Source organism: Lutjanus erythropterus, chromosome 14 (genome assembly GCF_056507025.1).
Source record: "Lutjanus erythropterus isolate fLutEry1 chromosome 14, fLutEry1.hap2, whole genome shotgun sequence".
Classification (NCBI taxonomy): domain Eukaryota; kingdom Metazoa; phylum Chordata; class Actinopteri; order Lutjaniformes; family Lutjanidae; genus Lutjanus; species Lutjanus erythropterus.
Window position 1 is genome coordinate 34,210,121 of NC_139330.1, and position 18,864 is coordinate 34,228,984.

Here is an 18,864-nt window from a genome sequence, read left to right on the forward strand (position 1 = left end):
GAACAAAAGGAGAGAATTCCCCATTTAAAAGACCGAACTTGATTTGTCTAAACCATGAATTTCATCTGAAATTTCAAGTGCATTTTTGTACAGACAATACAGATTTTGTCCTTTGTCATTTACAGTGGGACTGCATGAAGACATGATCATTTTAAGTCTAGTATGGACAGAAGTAACAAATGCAGTAACAAAAACAGCAATGTACATATGGTAATGTGTGTTGTTTTAAGACAGAGAGAAGAGATAAAAAGTTATAATCAGATTTTTCATTTAGCATGACTTTAATCCCTTAAGTGTGCAGGACTGTAACTGCTAAAATAAAAAAGAAAGAAAGAAAGAAAGAAATGACTGAATAAATAAAGAATTATGCCATTAAATGCACCAAATAATATTAATTATTATATATTAATATTAAAATAATTGTAGGCATTAATTAATTAAAATTTTTTACATAAATTGATATTTGAGTTTTAATTGACATGTCCTCTTCCAAAAAAATTGTTTTGTAATTTGTCAAAAACTGTTTCTATATTTTTTCTAGTATAATTCATAGGCAGTTATAGGAGTTTTTTTTTTTTTTCCTCGATAAAGTTGAGATGAAAAAAGGTGAGTTGACGCCTCTCTCTCTCCACCACTCAGGTCTCCTTAAACCGCTGACGTCGTGACGTCAGCGTCGTGCTTGACGGTCACAGTTGGGCAACATGGCGGCGCACAGGCTCTCTCCATCACTGAGCAGACTGCTGTTTACTGTAAAGGTGAGCTCAGTGACCACACTGACACTGCACAGCGCGAGCTCGTTCATCAAACTGACACCTGTATGTTTGCTAACAGCTCGCGACTCATATGACAGCTTGTTAGCATAGCTCATAACCTGCTAATGACGAGAGGACTGAACGTTCTTGACCGACAGACACAAAGATAACACACATACACGGAGTTTTATTATATTAGATGATGACAGACAGTAACCAGTCAATAAAACTGTGTAAAAGCTTGTTGGCAAAAGTTTGACACGTAATAACGTCTGTGGTGCACGGTGTTTCTCTTAAGTGTAACTTTGACATTGCTTCAGGTTGTGCTCCAAACGGGTGTTAAAACATATATTTTATTTCGTTTCACATTTATTTTAACGCCCAAAAAGTCACTATAAAATGTGAAATGTAATTTTAATGAGCAACAACAACCTGAAAGTTTTTTTCCCCTCGGACTCCATCTTTTGTTGACTCTGTCTGGAACAGCATGTGCGTTTTTCCAGCTGAGAGTCATTATAAACTGAGGACTGTTGTTTGTCAAGTTTTTATTCACATATTAATTTAATTTAATTCATTTAAATGATTGTAGCTGCATTATACTTACCTTAGCATGAAATCGCTGGATAAGCATGGACGAATTATGAGCCACTGAGCCCTCAGGGCACAGACATGGAAAAGGCCCCCCACCCCCCCACATAGGCGCACACTCAGATTAAAAGAGACACAGTGTTCCTGTACTATGTCTCTATTTGTTGCATTTATGTGTCTCTGAAGTTGTTTTGTGTCTATGCTTTTGTGTCTCTGTTTTCTTTTTGTGTCTCCCCATTTTTTTGTGTCCTTTTGGTCATATAATTGACTTTTTGCAAAGAAATATTAATGGTCACGTCAAACTAAAAATTTTCTTGTTTGACTCGCTCAGCTCTAAAATTAGCTGGAGCGAGGCTGGTTCCATGTTGGTGGAAAAGGCCTATAGAGGGCCCCATGACTCAAAATGATCTGTGGGACCCAAAATATCACAAAAAAAAACAGGTTTACACTCACTTAGGATTGATTATCCTGTGTTTATTCAAGAGCCTGGTCTTTCACTTTGAGACTCATTTTGACTCACTGTTTTCACACATTAAAAACTCCAGCTTGACCCATAAATTTCCCATTCTTCAGATTACCAAGTGTAGTGTTTACCACTGTTTACCACTGCCTTGATGTGGGTGTGTTCAGTTTACTTCTTGAAGGGTGGGAGTTTATGAGCCCAGCTGAAGATTAACAGTCTCTAAGGGATGCTCTAATTTACAACATAATACATTACTGTATCAACATGAGAGCAAGAAGAGATAAATCTGACATCCTTTGAAAATATTTATATTTTTAGCCAAAAATAAATACCCCAGGATAGAAAATGAGCATGCTTTGTCTTTGCCACATATACTACACCTGTCACAGTGCTAACCTGTCCCCTAACAGAGTAGAGTAGGATGCACTGATACATTCTGCTTCTATTGTTTATTCCATCCTCAATAGAGCCACAGTAGATCAGCAGTCCTGGTTGTGTGGCTGAGTTATGTTAGCATTGTAAGCACATGTGAGTGTAGCATGCTAACGTGCTAACAAAAGTCAAAGTCAACTTTATTGTTAATTCTGAAATAGGTATATTTCAAATAATCTGAGTCTATTTACTGCCATCACTCACACTATTAATGAAATACCCACATAAACCAACCTGTACTGATTTTGATGTTATGTAAAACTAAAATCAAACCTACACCAGGTGACGATGACTCTGGCCTCCATGTGTTCTTCCTTCACCACTCAGCTGCACTGTACAACAACCCTCATTGTATTAGAGCTGCATCGATTAACCAACTATTAAATTAATCGGCCACTATTGTTATAATCACTTAATCGGTTTGAATTAATTTTTAAAGGAAAAAAGTCAGCTTCTTAAATGTCTGGTTTCTTTATACATGTGTGACAGTGAACTCAGTATTTTTTGGTTGGGTTGTCTCTGACATTTTTAGACCAAACAAGTAATTGAGTAATCACAAAAATAATTGACGGATTAGTTGATAATGAAATAATTGTTTGTTGCAGTTTGTTTACATTGTCTAGCCTAATAATGAATGAAATAAAATGAAACCTGGTATAGTGTATCTGATTGTGTTTTTTTGCAGTATGCCTCATCCATATCCAGATGCTGTGCAGTGCACAACTACGCTTATTACTCCACCAAGTACAATCCAGATGAAAAGGTAATACACAGCCCTCTTCTGTTTGACTGTGATGTATTTACAATCAGTCAATGACAAAGAGGAAAATGTCTGAATTGAGTTACTGAAGCATTTTTTTTTAATTTGTGCTTTGCAGTTAGGGATAAAGAAAGTGTTTGTGTTCCTACAGTAGTCGTCTCATTGACAAACACAGTAGGTGGAGTAAAGGAAGTCCTTGTGTCAATGATAAACAGATCAAATCTGTCTCTTTCCTTCACAGACCTTTGATAAGATCCTCATCGCCAACAGAGGAGAGATTGCTTGCAGAGTAAGACTGGCTGACACAAACAGACATATGTACTGAAATGAACACAACATAACCTCTCACCACTCAGATGGAGGAGCTTGTAAAGTTATCACAAACTCATGCTAATTCACATTGTTGTATTTGATCAGTATTAATGCTGTGTGTTTTCCCATCAGGTGATCAAGACTTGTAAGAAAATGGGCATCAAGTCTGTGGCTGTGCACAGTGATGTGGACTCCAGTGCTGTAAGTTGCCCTCTGTGTTCATCCAGTGTTTCAAATTAGGGTTGAGATTTAGATCCCTGTTTTTCCCAGGGAATTCCTGCCAACATCTACTCCTTTTTCCCAGGAAAAATACCAGTGGCACTCCAGATCTAGTCTGGGTTTGTTTGTGTAGTGAAAACTACTAAACAATTTCTCTAAACTTCCTTAGTGCCTCCATGCTGTCGCAGCTTAAAGGTTCTATATACGACACTCGCTGCCAGAAGTTGTTGCACTCTCCAATATTTTGAATTTGGACCACAGAACTCTTTGTGAATACCTGCTGTCAGTGTTACATTTTTCTCCTTAAAGTCCAACCTTTAAATGATGTCACAGTAACACAACTGCATCAACTGGATATTGTTACACCACTAGTTGCTTGAATTCAAATTAAATGCATCTTTATGGTACATCTCCCAGACTCTCTGTTTAAACCAGATATGTCATATCACTGTTGTCAGTATGTCTTAAAGAAGTGTTTGTGTCACTTTCTGTTTTTGAGATAACATCTGGATTCAACTTGTGTATGTAGGTTCATGTAAAGATGGCAGATGAAGCCGTGTGTGTTGGCCCCGCCCCCACCAGTAAGAGCTACCTGAACATGGACGCCATCATGGATGCCATCAGACTGACTGGAGCGCAAGCTGTAAGTATTTATATGTCTCATTACATTATGTGACTTTACATTATGTGATGGCGTGATGCATGACACTATATCAAGGTAACACACTCAGTAGCTCCTCTAAACAGTGAATCACATGGCTGCACCTTCATACAGTGCTGTGTCACCTGGTTCACTGACTGTACAGTCAGTAATACAGTCATCCATCAGTGTGTGTAGATGTTGTTAGTGCCCAGTATTTCTCTACCTTTAATTTGTACTATACAGCCAATTGTCTTATCATCTCAGAGCTTTAGCTTTGTGTGTGAAGCCTTTGAAACAAGTCAAATGAAGGTTCCCTTTTTTCTCTGTAAAGGTTCATCCTGGTTATGGGTTTCTCTCTGAAAACAAAGAGTTTGCAAAGCGACTGGTGAGTGATACACACACACACACACACACACACACACACACACACACACACACACACACACACACACACACACACACAGACACACTTCACTACCATGACTTCAAAATTAATTAATGACAAACAAATGCTAATGTCAAAATTCTTAAGGTGCTGGAAATCCTTTAAAATGCTTGAATTTTAATGTGATGTTTTCAAGTTTTGAAAATTGCTTGTATTTTGGATAAACTACTTGAAATTGTAACTAATTAATAAATCTCTATCTTACTAAACAGTCTACTTTTAGATAACGAAAGAAAATAAGTTGTAGAACCTAATTGCTTTTAGCTTTTGCACAAAATGAAGACGACAGACTTAGAAACATGAAACTTTCTTGTGTTTTCCTGTAGAATTCTATCATAAAACATAATTTTGGTTGTTTATAGCACGATAACATTTGATTTAATGTGATTAAGAAGTGAAATAAGCATCTATACATTATGTATATAAATGTGTAGGCCAATTTAAAATATGTAGGCCTAATTTACTCTAGCTGTAAGGTGCTGGAAAAGCTTGAAAATGCTTGAAAAGTGCTTGAATTTGTCTTGGACAAAGGTAGAAGAACCCTATAATGTGTAGATTATTTTTTTAATTAAAAAATGCATTTGTTGCCAATTTATTTTACTCTTATTATCCTCAGTAATCAATTTACTGATTAATCAGTGAATGTTAAATGAGAATGAAAATACTGAATACTGCAAAACCTGTATGGCCTGTCATGATCTTTGTCCTTTTGTTCTCTTCTTTGACTCTGGGTTTGGAGTAATTGTGTATTTGTGGAGAGATTTTCTAGGTGTGACACAGCTCACCCGTTCTGCTGTGAAACACATCCAAGGTGACTCTGTCATCGACTGTGTAAACAGGAGCTTTCTGAGTGATAACAACTGTTCTGTAGTTTGAATGCATGAAATGTATTTGCTGAAGCAGTCGTGCTAACCGTGGCTAATAATGGCTGTGTGACCAGCATTTGTTTATTCTGACAAAGATAAAGGAGCGGTTGAGTATGAAAGTTTATTCTTGACCTTGGGATCAGAATGAGTGACATCACAGTCTCAACTCTCAACCATTAAATGCTAAAATACAAGTTAATGCATCCTTGTTTAAAGGAATAGTTCAGTATTCCTGACGTCAATTAGATTAACATTAATCTTTTCATCTCATTCTCTGAAATAAAGCAAATAAGTGCCAAAATCTTATCATTGGTTCCCAACCCAGGGATCCTGTCCCACACTAGGGGTTGCTAAAGCTGTCCCGGGGATTGCAAGGGGCTCTTGATTTTAAGGAGTGTAAGAAAACTTATCTTATTAAGTTTGTGTGGAGGGTGTGGGGACTGTTTGCATATTCATAAATCACTGAATACTAAATGAAAGCAAGGTGTAGAGCTATATGTAAGCCATTTTAACAATGTATTTGAACTTATTTAGGAAAAAAACATATCGGACACAATTAATTGCTTCTTGCAGAGCATTTTATATTGTTTAAAACATGACTGGAGGTGGACTTCACAGTACAAGGGTGCACTGAAAACCTAAGCATAAGCTGAGGAACAGTCTCATCCTGCACTGGAAAAGTATGCAGTTAAAACAACTAAAGAGATAATAGAAGAATGGCCAAGTGTCAGGAAGAAGACAAAAATGACTAGTTAAAACAAGAAGCCAATTCAGTTTGTATGATTGTAAAAAATATATTATACAGACTGTTGATTGTATAAAATGTCCCTAAGGATATCAGGAAGACTCATCTGATGCAATATTAACAGGAAATGATTTAGTCAAAATTCATCCAAGTCACTCGTTTTAACCCAAACTTCCTGCAGTTACTGTGTTCACTATTTTTGTTACTTGTACTGTTTATGAACTGTTATTGGTTTGCAGTGAATATGATATGAAATATCCAGACATTACAGTTCAGGGTTGTCAGTTTACTACGTGATAGAGGTTCCCTGAGGAAAAAGATTCAGGATCTCTGCTTCAAAAGACCTGGCTCAAAATTTACTGACATTTACAACAGTAGGACAGTAAAGCCTAGTATTACATTTCATCCTTTTATAAAGGTGGATGATAGAAATACTAAACACAGTGTGGATTGTGAGGCTAGTGGAGCTAGCCTAAATGCAGAGACTGAATCTGACTATATAACTGTACTGTGCATGGTTAATAAAGTTGACCTTTACCTTTTAAATCACATGGTGGTGTTGTTTTGTTGCTAGGCGGCAGAGGGCGTGATGTTCATTGGTCCAGACACTCACGCTATCCAGGCGATGGGGGATAAAATTGAGAGCAAGCTGATCGCTAAGGCTGCGAAGGTCAACACCATCCCAGGGTTTGATGGAGTCGTCAAGGTATGAGTGCGCACGCACACACACACACGCACACACACGCACACACACACACACAGCTCTAAGTTTTGTAACCAGTTATATTATGCAACACTATGTTTTGTCATTCAACTCATCCACACAACATTTTTACTGGGGGTGTAAGGCATTGTTGTTGGTCTGGGGTCATACGGATCACCCCCGATGGTTTGACCTGTATGTGTTCCATGGACTGAATGAAACCATCATAGTGTGAAACACAGTTTTACTGTTGCTGTTACTTCTTAGTGTAATAATTACCTGAATCTCAATGCAGAGTTGCAGTGAAAAGACGAGACAGATGTGCGCTTTGTTTTACTCTTCAGCAACTATGTGTGGCAGCAGAAAAAAAAAAAGGAAGAGCAACTGATTTAAAAACCATGACATCATCTCTGTTGAGTGAAATCCTGATCATGACTTTGGGCATTTTCAGTGGTATGACTTGGAAACTGGGCAGACTTGTTGTCATAGCAATAGATCATGATCAAGATTATGATGTTTATTGTGTCTTCGGAAATGTCTGCTTCTGCCCACAGCTCCTGTCTGCTCTGCTCACTGGTGCAGATCTGTCTGCCTGTCTGTGACACTGTATGTTTGTGTTGATTGGCTGCTACTCATGATGCGTGTCCAATCAGTTAGTGGTGTGGGCGGGACACTGAGCAATTATTTTTACCATTATATGTCCCATTACATTACTTAAATGATGACTGCAGACACAGAGAAATCAAAGTTGAGTGCATTTTTTTTTTTTTTTTTTTTAACGATCCAAACACTGAGTTTTGTAATCCTTTGCACTCCTGATTTTTACCTGATTTTTTTCACAGAAAGACAAACTGTGGTACAAGAAAATTTCCATTCACCACTGAGATCCAACAGCCTCCAGACAAACTAATCATGTTTAATTGAGAGTCTGGACAGAAATCGTAGGAGGAACACAGTAGTTTTGATAGGTTTACAGGCCAGAATGGGCTCATGACTCTCCTGATGGCTGGAGGGGGGAAACATCTACTTATCCTTTGGTTGGTGGGAACAGAAGTTCTCGTGGGTTTGTTTTTTTTTACTCATTGGCTATAAAGGGCAAGAATGAAACCATTTTACACTCAACAACAAACTCCTGGACACAAAAAGATGAGTCAACATTTACCAGAGGTCTTTTTAGTGACTTGACTTTGACTGACCAGAAGTGTTTTTAAATGGTATGCTTCAGATGGACGAGAGAAAAGACTTTTACTTCACCCACAACCTGAGTGATCCAATCAAGCGACATGAAACAATGACAGTTTAGTCAGGAAATGCAACTCCTTCATATCAGAAACCATCCAGACAAGATATTGTGGTGACAAGTCAGTTCAAAATGTGGAAGAGACAGTTTTACAGCTGTCTGCGATGCTTTGGCTCATGATCGGTAACTATAAACCTCTGTGTGTGTCAGACTGCTGAGGAAGCTGTGAAGATCGCACAAGAGATCGGTGAGTCATCATTTGTCAACACACTGAGATTTTACAGTATTTGTGAGTATATGTGACAGACAGAGCTGAATCCCATTGTTCTTTTACTGCAGAAATAATCTCCCATTTCATTATTGTTATGAAGATTTCTCATTTATTCATTATCTCCTTATATAGAGTTGCAGTGAAAAGTTTACATGTACTTGTAAAGGACATTTATTTCAGGGCAGTTTAGCTTTTTAATTATTTCTACAACAGCTTGTGTGGCAGATTGATTTGGAAATGTACTTCTTACCACAAAAAGGGGTTTGCTTTGTTTTTTATGCATCCTGAAAACATAACAGAGGAGAATTTAATTTCATGTCCCTTAGCTCTTTTCACCTCAGTCAATAGGTTTTGGTATCCATTAAGCTTCCTCTGTTCTCAAGTGCTGTCACTGTTTCAAAATGCGACTTTATTCTTCTCTTCATCAAAGGTTGGTCAGGTTTGTGTGGTGAGAGATTCACTTTCACAAACGCACCTTTTCAATGGTGGCGCTGCTTTATCTTTGTGTTGTTGCCAGGCTACCCGGTGATGATCAAAGCGTCTGCAGGAGGAGGAGGGAAAGGAATGAGGATTGCTTGGAATGACGAGGAGACAAGGTATCATCTTCACGCTCTTAATGTGCACAAAGTTATCATCTCTTTTTTCACATCTTTTTTTTTTTTTATGAAAATAATATACAGCAATCAGGTATGCCAGCATTAATATTGTAGAGGAGTTCTGCTTCAACAGTGTACTGCTTATACATTATTGACTGTTGCAGAACCTGCTGCAAATAGCAGCATTATGACTAAAAACAAAAATATTCACTTCTCCTGTGGGTTATTTTTGGACTTTAATAGATTGCAGTGCTTGAAATCACATCACTGCTGCCAACACAACAACTGGACTGCTGCTTCTTTGTCTACTGCTACTGCCAAGACTTCAACTCCTACTGTTATTATCCCCAGATCCTGTTTCTACTTTAAATTGTTACTATATCCACTGACCTCTGGAAAGACCATTTGCTGCCTTTATAACTGCTGCAACCTTTGTGTGCGCCGTTACAGGGATGGTTTCCGGTTCTCATCCCAGGAGGCAGCGTCCAGCTTTGGAGACGACAGGCTGCTCATTGAGAAGTACATCGATAACCCAAGACACATAGAGATCCAGGTATAACACACGTCCGCACAGAGATTTAATTATCTCCCCCAGGTGTAAACCTCAGCCTTGATCCATATTTGATCAACGCTGCCTAGTCTGACAGTTTGATCTGAGTTATGTGAGCAGTATGTGTTCACATGCTGTTTTCTTTTTGTTTTTTCCCCAACCTTATTGACAGAGTGAAACTCTGGCCTGAGATGCTGGTGCTGTTCTGCAGCCTGTAGTGATTTTGACTGTCGCTTACAGCACGTTTAAAAACTTATCACACATCTAAATAAGAACACTTACTTTCAAAAAGGTTCAAAACTGCTGGTTGCATTTGGCAGTTGTTGATGCTTCACCGTCTGTAGACTAGAATGTGATTAATATACTTTTAATTATTACACTTAATGACAATAATGCATCATTGATTAGTCGATTGTCATTCACCAGAGACAGTCAGAGAGTTGTGTGTGTCTCTTGTAGGTTCTGGCTGATAAACATGGTAACGCTCTGTGGTTGAATGAGAGGGAGTGCTCCATCCAGAGGAGGAACCAGAAGGTCGTGGAAGAGGCTCCGAGGTCAGTGTCTACTTTGCCTGGATTTCATTTCATCTGTTTTCTGCTTTCTGACTGAGTTATTAAAACTGATTTATGAAAATGTATTTTGAATGCCTTGTCAGATAACATGTATCAGTGTCTACAGAGAAAATACCATGCAGAATTTTTAAAAACACCTACACACTTGATCAGACTTCTTGGATGTCTCACCGGTATTCCTCAGTATGTGGTTTGTTTTGAAAAAAGTGTAATATTATAATAAGCAGCACCAAAGAGACGGGGGCTCTGAATTCTCACATATGTGACTTTTTCCAGACATATCTAAAAAGTAGGTCTGCTAAATCTCCATCTGTGGAATTTGTTTATGACACTATCTGCACCACTGAGGTGAGACTTGAGTCTCAGGTGACTTGTCCTTTGCAGTACGTTCCTGGACCCAGTGACACGGCGGGCGATGGGTGAGCAGGCGGTGCAGCTCGCCAAGGCTGTACAGTACTCATCTGCCGGCACGGTGGAGTTTCTGGTCGATTCTAAGAAGAACTTCTACTTCCTGGAGATGAACACACGACTACAGGTCAGTGTTGAGCTGTGTCTGGATGTAGGTGCAGACACAGTTCTGACAGCTTTTTTTTTTGTCTCTAGTGGATTACTGATTTCTTTGGCCTTTATTTTAACTTAAAAAGACACGTTCAGACACACGAGACACTTTAATGTGTATGATAGAAGAAATCTACATAAAGATCAACAAATGCCATGGCTGTAACACAACACAAAGGCCTTCAGTACATTTCCTCTTTAGATGAATCCTACTCATCATCTAACAGTCATCAGAATAACAAGCTGCTGGGTTTGTTGTAATGATTCCAAGAGGGTGGAGTTTCACACTGAGACAGAAATCTGTATCTTCTCTGTTCAGGTGGAGCATCCAATCACAGAGTGCATTACTGGCCTGGACCTGGTGGAGCAGATGATCAGGGTTGCCAAGGGTTACCAGCTGCAGCACAAACAAGAGGATATCCCAATAAATGGCTGGGCCATCGAGAGTCGCGTCTACGCTGAGGTTTGTCTGTATTTGTAACAGAAATCATTGTACGGTTCTGTTTGATGGTATTTAAACAGTTTTACAAATATGTACGACTGTTAAATTACAGTAGTGTGTTAGCTGTGAAGAGCAGCTTCAGTGGACTGATCACAGAAATTGCTGCTGATCCGTTCACGCACTGAACACAACAATCAAAGCCAGCATGAGACATAACCAGCAGAGCTCAGCCTGCCCAGAACCAGTCGAGCCTTCCTCAAAAACAGGGACTAATATGATTCAAATGTTTAAAGGACTGCTGTTGTGTTCATCTGCAGCGTTAGTGGAAAGTCTTCATAAAATTAAATCCATAAGATCACATGAATATTGTTACTTATCTTTAATATTGTGCTGTTAAACATGGTAGGCTGAAAGGATTTTTCATATCCAGCAGGCTATGTAGCACTCTGTCATGGAAATTGCTATGGAGTCATCTGCAAGAAAAATCAGAGTTGCATCTGCATGCTAGTGACTTTTAAAGAATGAACATAACAAAATAACAAGTACACTTTTTTTTTTTCCACACAGATGCCCACAGATGGCCTATAATTAGCATGTATTAGCTGGAAAGCACACTGGGACAACAGCATGTAACCTTACCTAGTCCACTTTCAAATCTAATTACAGTAACATAGGAAAACATTTGAAAAATAGTAATTTTCTGAGGGTATGTTAGTTAGGCTGCTCTTAGAAAAAAATGTGCACCTTTTTCATATGAAACAGGAATCTTCTTTCAAGGGCATCTGAAATTTGTTTGAGTATTTCTTCCTCTTTTACTCTGCATTTCTCTGAGCAGGGTGAAGTATGAGCATGGATGTATTTAAGCAGCTCTCTTGTGGGTCACAAAACAACATTTGGTGCAGCTGTATTGCTGTCTGGGTGGAAACAGGCTGCAATAACAAAAAAGGAAAAAGGTTGTGAAAATTTTGTCATAAACCTGAAGAAATATGGCAGAATTGTGACCCTGGAATGAAAACGGGAGAGGGCAAAGAAAATTAGGAAAATTAGGAGAGTTGGCAACTGTGATGTAGTTTGCTATGAAGTATTTCAACTTCAGTATTTCATTTTTAAACATATAAAGCTGTGTTGATGTAACATCCTGTTTCTCTGCTGTTTGTTCTGTCAGGATCCATACAAGTCTTTTGGTCTCCCCTCCATCGGACGGCTGTCTCAGTACCAAGAACCACTCAACCTCAACAACGTAAGTCTGACTCAGGCTGCCTTCAGGGACACATTTCAGACTAAAGACCAGTTAATTAGGGACAGCTTGACCAATTGGGGACAAAAAGCTGTATTTAGTGTGTCAAAAAAGATTTAGTATGTCCTAAAACATAGAATACCAAATATACCAGGATGTCCTACTGCATCTGTATTTTGCAGTATGCAAGCCAGCATGATTTCTGTTTATTCTGATCCATGATCTTTTGTGATGGGAGTATGAACAAGCAGGTCAAAGTTCAAGGTGTGTATGCATACTGCAGCAACAGCACGTACTTTGTCAGGGCAGCTGTGGAGGAGTCTGTGTAATGTCCCCAGAAATGACTGGAGTCTCGGTCTGCATAAGAAATTAGATCTGCATCACAGAAGAGCATTCAGTCCCCAGTCAGATACTGAAGTTTGTCATGAGGGATGCACCATATGGATCTTTTCTGGTGATAACCTAGAACTACCTGCTTCTACATACATCAGAGTCATTGTATGATTTATTACTGTAATTCTATGACAGATTTGTCCTTTTAACATGGTTTTCTCCTCATACACATTCTCTGTGCAGGTCCGTGTAGACAGTGGCATCCAGGAGGGAAGTGACATCAGTATCTACTACGATCCCATGATCTCTAAGGTCAGTGATGTAATAGTTCTGTAAATGTGTTTCTTGTTTGAAGGAGCAGATGGTCACAACAAAAAAGTTGATTACAAAATGCCACAAGGGTTTGTGGTTCTGTAGTAATCTTCTGTGTTTATTTGTAGTTGGTTACTTACGGAGCTACACGAGCTGAAGCCCTGGCCAGGATGGAGGACGCTCTGGATAACTACGTCATCAGAGGTACACCAACAGCTCAGACGCACAGTCGCTTTTTAAAGGGACATTAGCTTTTTCTTTTTTCTTCCTGTAGTGAAGTAGTGAATCTTCTTGTGTCCAGGTGTGACCCACAATATTCCCCTCCTGCGGGAAATCATCACCCACCCTCGCTTCATCTCCGGCGACATCAGCACCAACTTCCTGCCGGAGGTTTACCCCGAAGGCTTCAAGGGTCACCAGCTGGAGGTGGCCACTCGCAGGGAGCTGTTGGCCTCGGCGGCGGCGCTCTACATCACCGCTCAGCTGCGCTCACAGAGGGTCCTGGGCGACCTGAGGTGAGGACACCGGCACGCTTGATGTTGTGAGAGGGCTACAGGGGCTAGTTTGACCCCTAATACTTAAAAATGCACCGTGTGTGTGTGTGTGTGTGTGTGTGTGTGTGTGTGTGTGTGTTACAGGGTGGCGTCCACCCCTGTGGACTGTAGCCGTTGGGAGCTGTATGCAGAGCTGGGGGAGGGGCATCATTCTCTGGAGGTCACCAAATCAGGAAATGTTTATACTGTGAGTATTAACATGCAGCCACCAACACATTAAATGTATCAGTCTCCTTGTATTGATCAGTATTGGGCTCTAGTTGTGGTGGCATTGCAGTAAGTGCTTCATAATCTGTTGCCTAGCAGAGATCTGACCTCTGGTAGTTTATTTAGGATCCCATTCATGATTCATCTTTGATTCATTCAGTCAAATTTTCAGTTAAATCATATTACATCATCATATACATCGCTGTTATTCAAAGAAACATTCAAATAGAAAGAGTATGTTAAAAATGATAAATACATTTCTATTGAACCTGACCTGCTCCACTGTAAATATAAGAAAAGAATCTTTAAAGCTGTGATCAGTGGACAGTATCAGTCAGAGGTTTGGACACACCTTCTCTTTATTTTTATGTGCTGTTTAATGTGTTCATGTCTTGAGTATCAATCAGGACACAACAGAATCATCTGTTTGTCTCTGTAGGTGGAGGTGGATGGAGGAAAGGTGGAAGTCAGTGGAGAGTGGAACCTGGCCTCCACTCTGCTGCCACTCACCATCAATGGTGCACAGAGGACGCTACAGGTGACGCACACACACACACACACACACACACACACACACACACACACACACACACAGTTCAGTTCTTTAGACTACAGATGTTGTGCAGATGATATTTTGCATGTATCATGTACGATAATCATTTCTGTTGTAGTGTCTGTCCAGAGATGCTTCAGGGAGGATCGTCCTGCAGTACCTGGGCACATCGGTGAGGTTCAGTGGACCAAACTGTAATCACAGAATCACACACACGCTATATTCTGTTAATGACTGAATTTCTAAACTGATTTGTAAAGTTACTTTAAAATTGAAGCTACCAAGGAAAAGTATAAATGCTATTTCTTTTAACTACGAATTTCCAGTTCTTTATTTTATTTACAGCAGATATCAGATTGTCAATGTGCTGCATTATTTTTTTTCTGTTTCTAGTTTTAAATTTAAATTTATAATCTCAGAATATCCATGTTTTTTTTTCTTGTGAACTTTAGCATTTTCTAGTAAATTTACCACTTTGATTTCAGAGAAAATCCAAGTTCTTTTCCTCAATAATGTATGATTTTAATCTCTGAAATTCTTATTTATTTCTCTGATGATTACCTCCCCATCCTTATTTATTTAGTTTTACTTACAGTGGACCTAATAAGCTATTGTAGATGTCAACTAAGAAGTCGTGGGAAATATTGTCTCCATACAGGCTCATAAGACCAATTAACATGTTTAAAATGATTTGAGCACAAGAGATAAATTTATGTACTTTGCTTGGAACATTTTGTAAATTTTATTGATGGATAGAGAAGGTAAAAAAACCCCATAAACCTTAATTAACATGTAACAATCCTCCAAGTGAGCCACAGTGCTATTTTTATATATGAATTGAAGACCTTTCTTATTTTTAACTTGACAGGTTTATTCTATTATCAGAATCCAAGAAGCTTAAAAAAAACTATCTATCTCTGTGTGTACCTTGTTTTGTTAGAACTGAAGAAAAAAAGTGAGTTTGCCTTTGAACTAAATTTTGTATATGGGCAGAATGACAGTAATATTCTCCCTACACTCTGCTGTGTAAAATAGGTGGCATTCCCCTTTAAGTAGTGACTCTGCTTGATTATATAGATCCTCCTGATCATACTGCAGTATGACGGCTCCTTCCTGTGTTTCTCACAGTGTGTGTTTGTCTTTGTTTAGTTTAAGATTCGCGTTCTGTCCAAGTTGGCTGCGGAGCTGAACTCCTACATGCCAGAGAAAGTTCCAGAAGACACCAGCAGCATCCTGCGCTCACCGATGCCTGGCACTGTGGTGGCTGTGTCCGTCAAGCCTGGAGACACGGTAACATGTGCCAATGTGTAGAGCTTTACTACACACCTACACACAAATCCTGCGGCAGTTCTTCCCTGATAAGAGTTCTTAAAGCTCCTCTCGTACTCCCTCACCTGTTTTTCCTGTCCTGAGAGACGAGCTGTGAGCATTTATAGGCTGGACTGTCATGCCTCTAAGCCTAACCATCTCACCATGGTTCTCTCACTCTGGTTGTGTGTGCAGGTTGCAGAGGGTCAGGAGATCTGTGTGATTGAAGCCATGAAGATGCAGAACAGTCTGACTGCTGTCAAGCAAGCAAAGGTAACAATATGACACAGTGACAGTGGAGCTGCTGTTCTTATCATCAGTAACAAAGGCTTCTACTTCATAGATTTTAATGCATGCGTCACTAATTGGGACTGAACTAATTAGTTTCAGGATCAATGATTAATTTTTCAACCTCATTAAATCATAGTTTAACTTTAAATTATGTTGCACCAAACTTTAAAAACTTAAAATGAATAAAGATTACATTTAAAGCCCTCTTTAAACCTTAGTTTTTACTCTAAATCTAGATTTAAATTTAGTTCTGTGCACCAAATCTTTAAACTCCAGTTTAAAGTATGTTCCAGTATTAACTTTCAGCTTACTCTTGGCTGACTTACTGAGATGAACTGGGCAAAATAATCAACTTCCTCAAAGAAAGTTCAGGGACAAAACAGTGTGTCTCTTCTTTCTCTCACTCCAGTTGATCCATCCAGTCAGTCGTGTTTCCAAATGTACAATAATTATCGTACTTGTCTACTAATTTTGCCATTTGTACAATGTACAATATAATATAGATAATTTTATCACTTTGTGACACTTGTTAGTACAGGGAAACCTGTATGTTACTTCCCACAAGATGCACAATTGCTACAGGAAAATAAAAACTCACATCTGTAAAGCAGAGGAAAGATGACAAATTGGATAGTTGCCAAGATGTTTTTTTTTGTCACTATGCCTCCTTTATGAGATATTTTACATTCATATTTTTGTAGTCATATTTGTGACCACACATCTTCAAAGAATGAAGCAGGTCCTGCAGCACAAGCAGCGTCAGCAGATCCTGTTATCTGAAATTACACATCTGTTCTCTTGGAATATGACTTGTGTACAATACTTTTCCTCAAAATCTGATCATTTTAAGCCTCCGGTGTGATGCTTTAACATTTCCCATCTGGCAACACTGCTGTCAGTTGCTGCCAGTCTCTCCCTGTGCTGCTTTATGTTTTTAAAAATCTTCTATCATTCGGCCATATTACTCAATTAATTCAGCCAACAAGGTCTCAAATGAGGAAAAAACAGTTTCTCTGTGGAGCCATCATGAGTAGGTTAGCCATCAAACAATGTAAACTATTAAGTTTTTAGCTAGAGAGCAATATAACTTTTTATCTAGTTTGTGAACAGTGAAATGCTTTAACTTTTTAGCTATCTAGCTAACAATGCAAACTTTTAACTTTTTTGCTAGCTAATATGTAGCCTTTTGTTTCTGACCAACTAATAAACAATGTCACATTTTGTTAACTTTGCAGCTAGCAAGTAAACAGTGTAACATTTGAACTTTTTAGCTCGCTATCAGACAATGTAACCTTCTGTGAACTTTTTAGCTTGCTAGGAAAAACTATGGGACATTTTATGAACATGTTCAGCAGCTAGCAATAACTGACATTTTGTTAAAATTGCAGCACGCAAAAAAGACAGAGCAGCTGAAAGTTAATTGTTTTAAATCTGGATTTACTCATTTTAAACTTAGTTTTGCTAAACTCTGAATTATTTAGACTGTTTGAGCTGAATGGAGCAGAACTTGAACTGGTGTTCTAGATTACACCTGTGTTTACAGGTCAAAAAGGTCAGTTGTCCTCGAAAGTTTTTGTGTTCACGTGTGTGTTTTCGTGTGTGTCCCCCTGCCCTCCAGGTTAAAAATGTCCACTGTAAACCAGGGGAGACAGTAGGAGAGGGAGACCTGCTGGTCGAGCTCGAATAAAACCCAACTTTGACCTTGGATGTGTGACATCATCAGCACCGGGATGAGCCTTATATCCTCTCTGTGTCCACAGAGGACGGTCCACACTGGCAGACAGACTGGACAATAACAGATGCTTGATTAATCATGCCAGTGGTCCGTGTCCACAGTGGGCCACAGCAGAGTGTAGCAGTTTAGTTTCCCTGATGGTGACTCCGAGCTGAGTTGTATCAGCTGTGTTAGTGTCTTCTCCACGTGTTACATGACTCCTCCACGTTTTGTTGGATGCAGCTCCTGAAAACCACATCTTTCCACTCTGTTGTGTTTTTTTTTCCTAGACCTGATTGCTAGTTTTTGTTCACCCACACAAAAAAAATCATGTTGTCATTCTGCCCCTATGCTGTCTGGCCTGACACAGTTTTTGTTTATGTGAAAAGCTTTTGAGATATCCACACAGGAAATGTTGGCACTTAAATTCAGTGGAAGGACATGGATCTATGGTTCATGATTTGAACACTAAAAAGAAAGTTGTATTCATCTGTTTTATTGGTGTGGAGGCAGATATCTCAAAACCTCATGTGAGAAAACTAAAACTATGTCACAGCTTGATATCACTCATGATAAATAGGAAAAATATTGTAATTTTATTGAACTGACACTGTAAAAAAAAACCCTCAACATTACAACCAATAAAGCGCTCATTCTTTTCTATGTACAGTAACTGACTCAGCTGCTGTGTGGTACATCAGAAATAACTGTTAAAAGAAGAAGAGATGAACCGATGTGACTGACAGAGTGTGGGATGTGGATGAATGTTTTAAATAGTCTTCAGGCTGTGGACCACATTCACTCTGGAGAACTGGGACTAAACTTAGACCAACCTCCTGGTGATTATATTTTTTTTTATTAAATGTGGACATCAGCTCCATCAGAGGGAAAACCTGACGTCTTACAGAGTCGACAAAATGTTCCATTTTTTTCATTTCACAGCAGTCATAATGAGCAGCCATTTTATTTCTTAAAGTGTCTTAGTTCTCTTAATGTTAATCAAAATACACATTTTTAAACCATAATTCTTATTTATCTTTGATTTAGAAGGACTACAGAGTCGACATGTTATGGTTGTGACACACCTGAAATATTATTGAATGCATTTGTCTACAAATAGAAAGTCTACCAGTGTTTGAGCAGTATTCCTGACTTTTTCTAAACCAGGAAGTGAGACAGGGGTCCTTAGGGTATAGTT

At 38.9% G+C, this 18,864-nt stretch overlaps 1 protein-coding gene across 1 annotated transcript; it reads left to right on the top strand.

The window, feature by feature from the left end:
• Positions 1 to 634: 634 nt before the first annotated feature.
• Positions 635 to 18,339, top strand: pcca (propionyl-CoA carboxylase subunit alpha). The gene is made up of 23 exons (XM_084736217.1): positions 635 to 755; positions 2,921 to 2,998; positions 3,237 to 3,284; positions 3,440 to 3,508; positions 4,056 to 4,169; positions 4,501 to 4,554; positions 6,800 to 6,931; positions 8,379 to 8,415; positions 8,957 to 9,035; positions 9,486 to 9,588; positions 10,045 to 10,139; positions 10,542 to 10,692; positions 11,035 to 11,178; positions 12,323 to 12,397; positions 12,971 to 13,039; positions 13,168 to 13,243; positions 13,341 to 13,554; positions 13,678 to 13,780; positions 14,240 to 14,338; positions 14,472 to 14,525; positions 15,503 to 15,643; positions 15,857 to 15,934; positions 17,571 to 18,339. The coding sequence occupies exons 1-23, from the start codon at positions 702 to 704 to the stop codon at positions 17,637 to 17,639; spliced, it is 2,136 nt and encodes a 711-aa protein (XP_084592343.1). The 5' UTR covers positions 635 to 701; the 3' UTR covers positions 17,640 to 18,339.
• Positions 18,340 to 18,864: the final 525 nt, after the last annotated feature.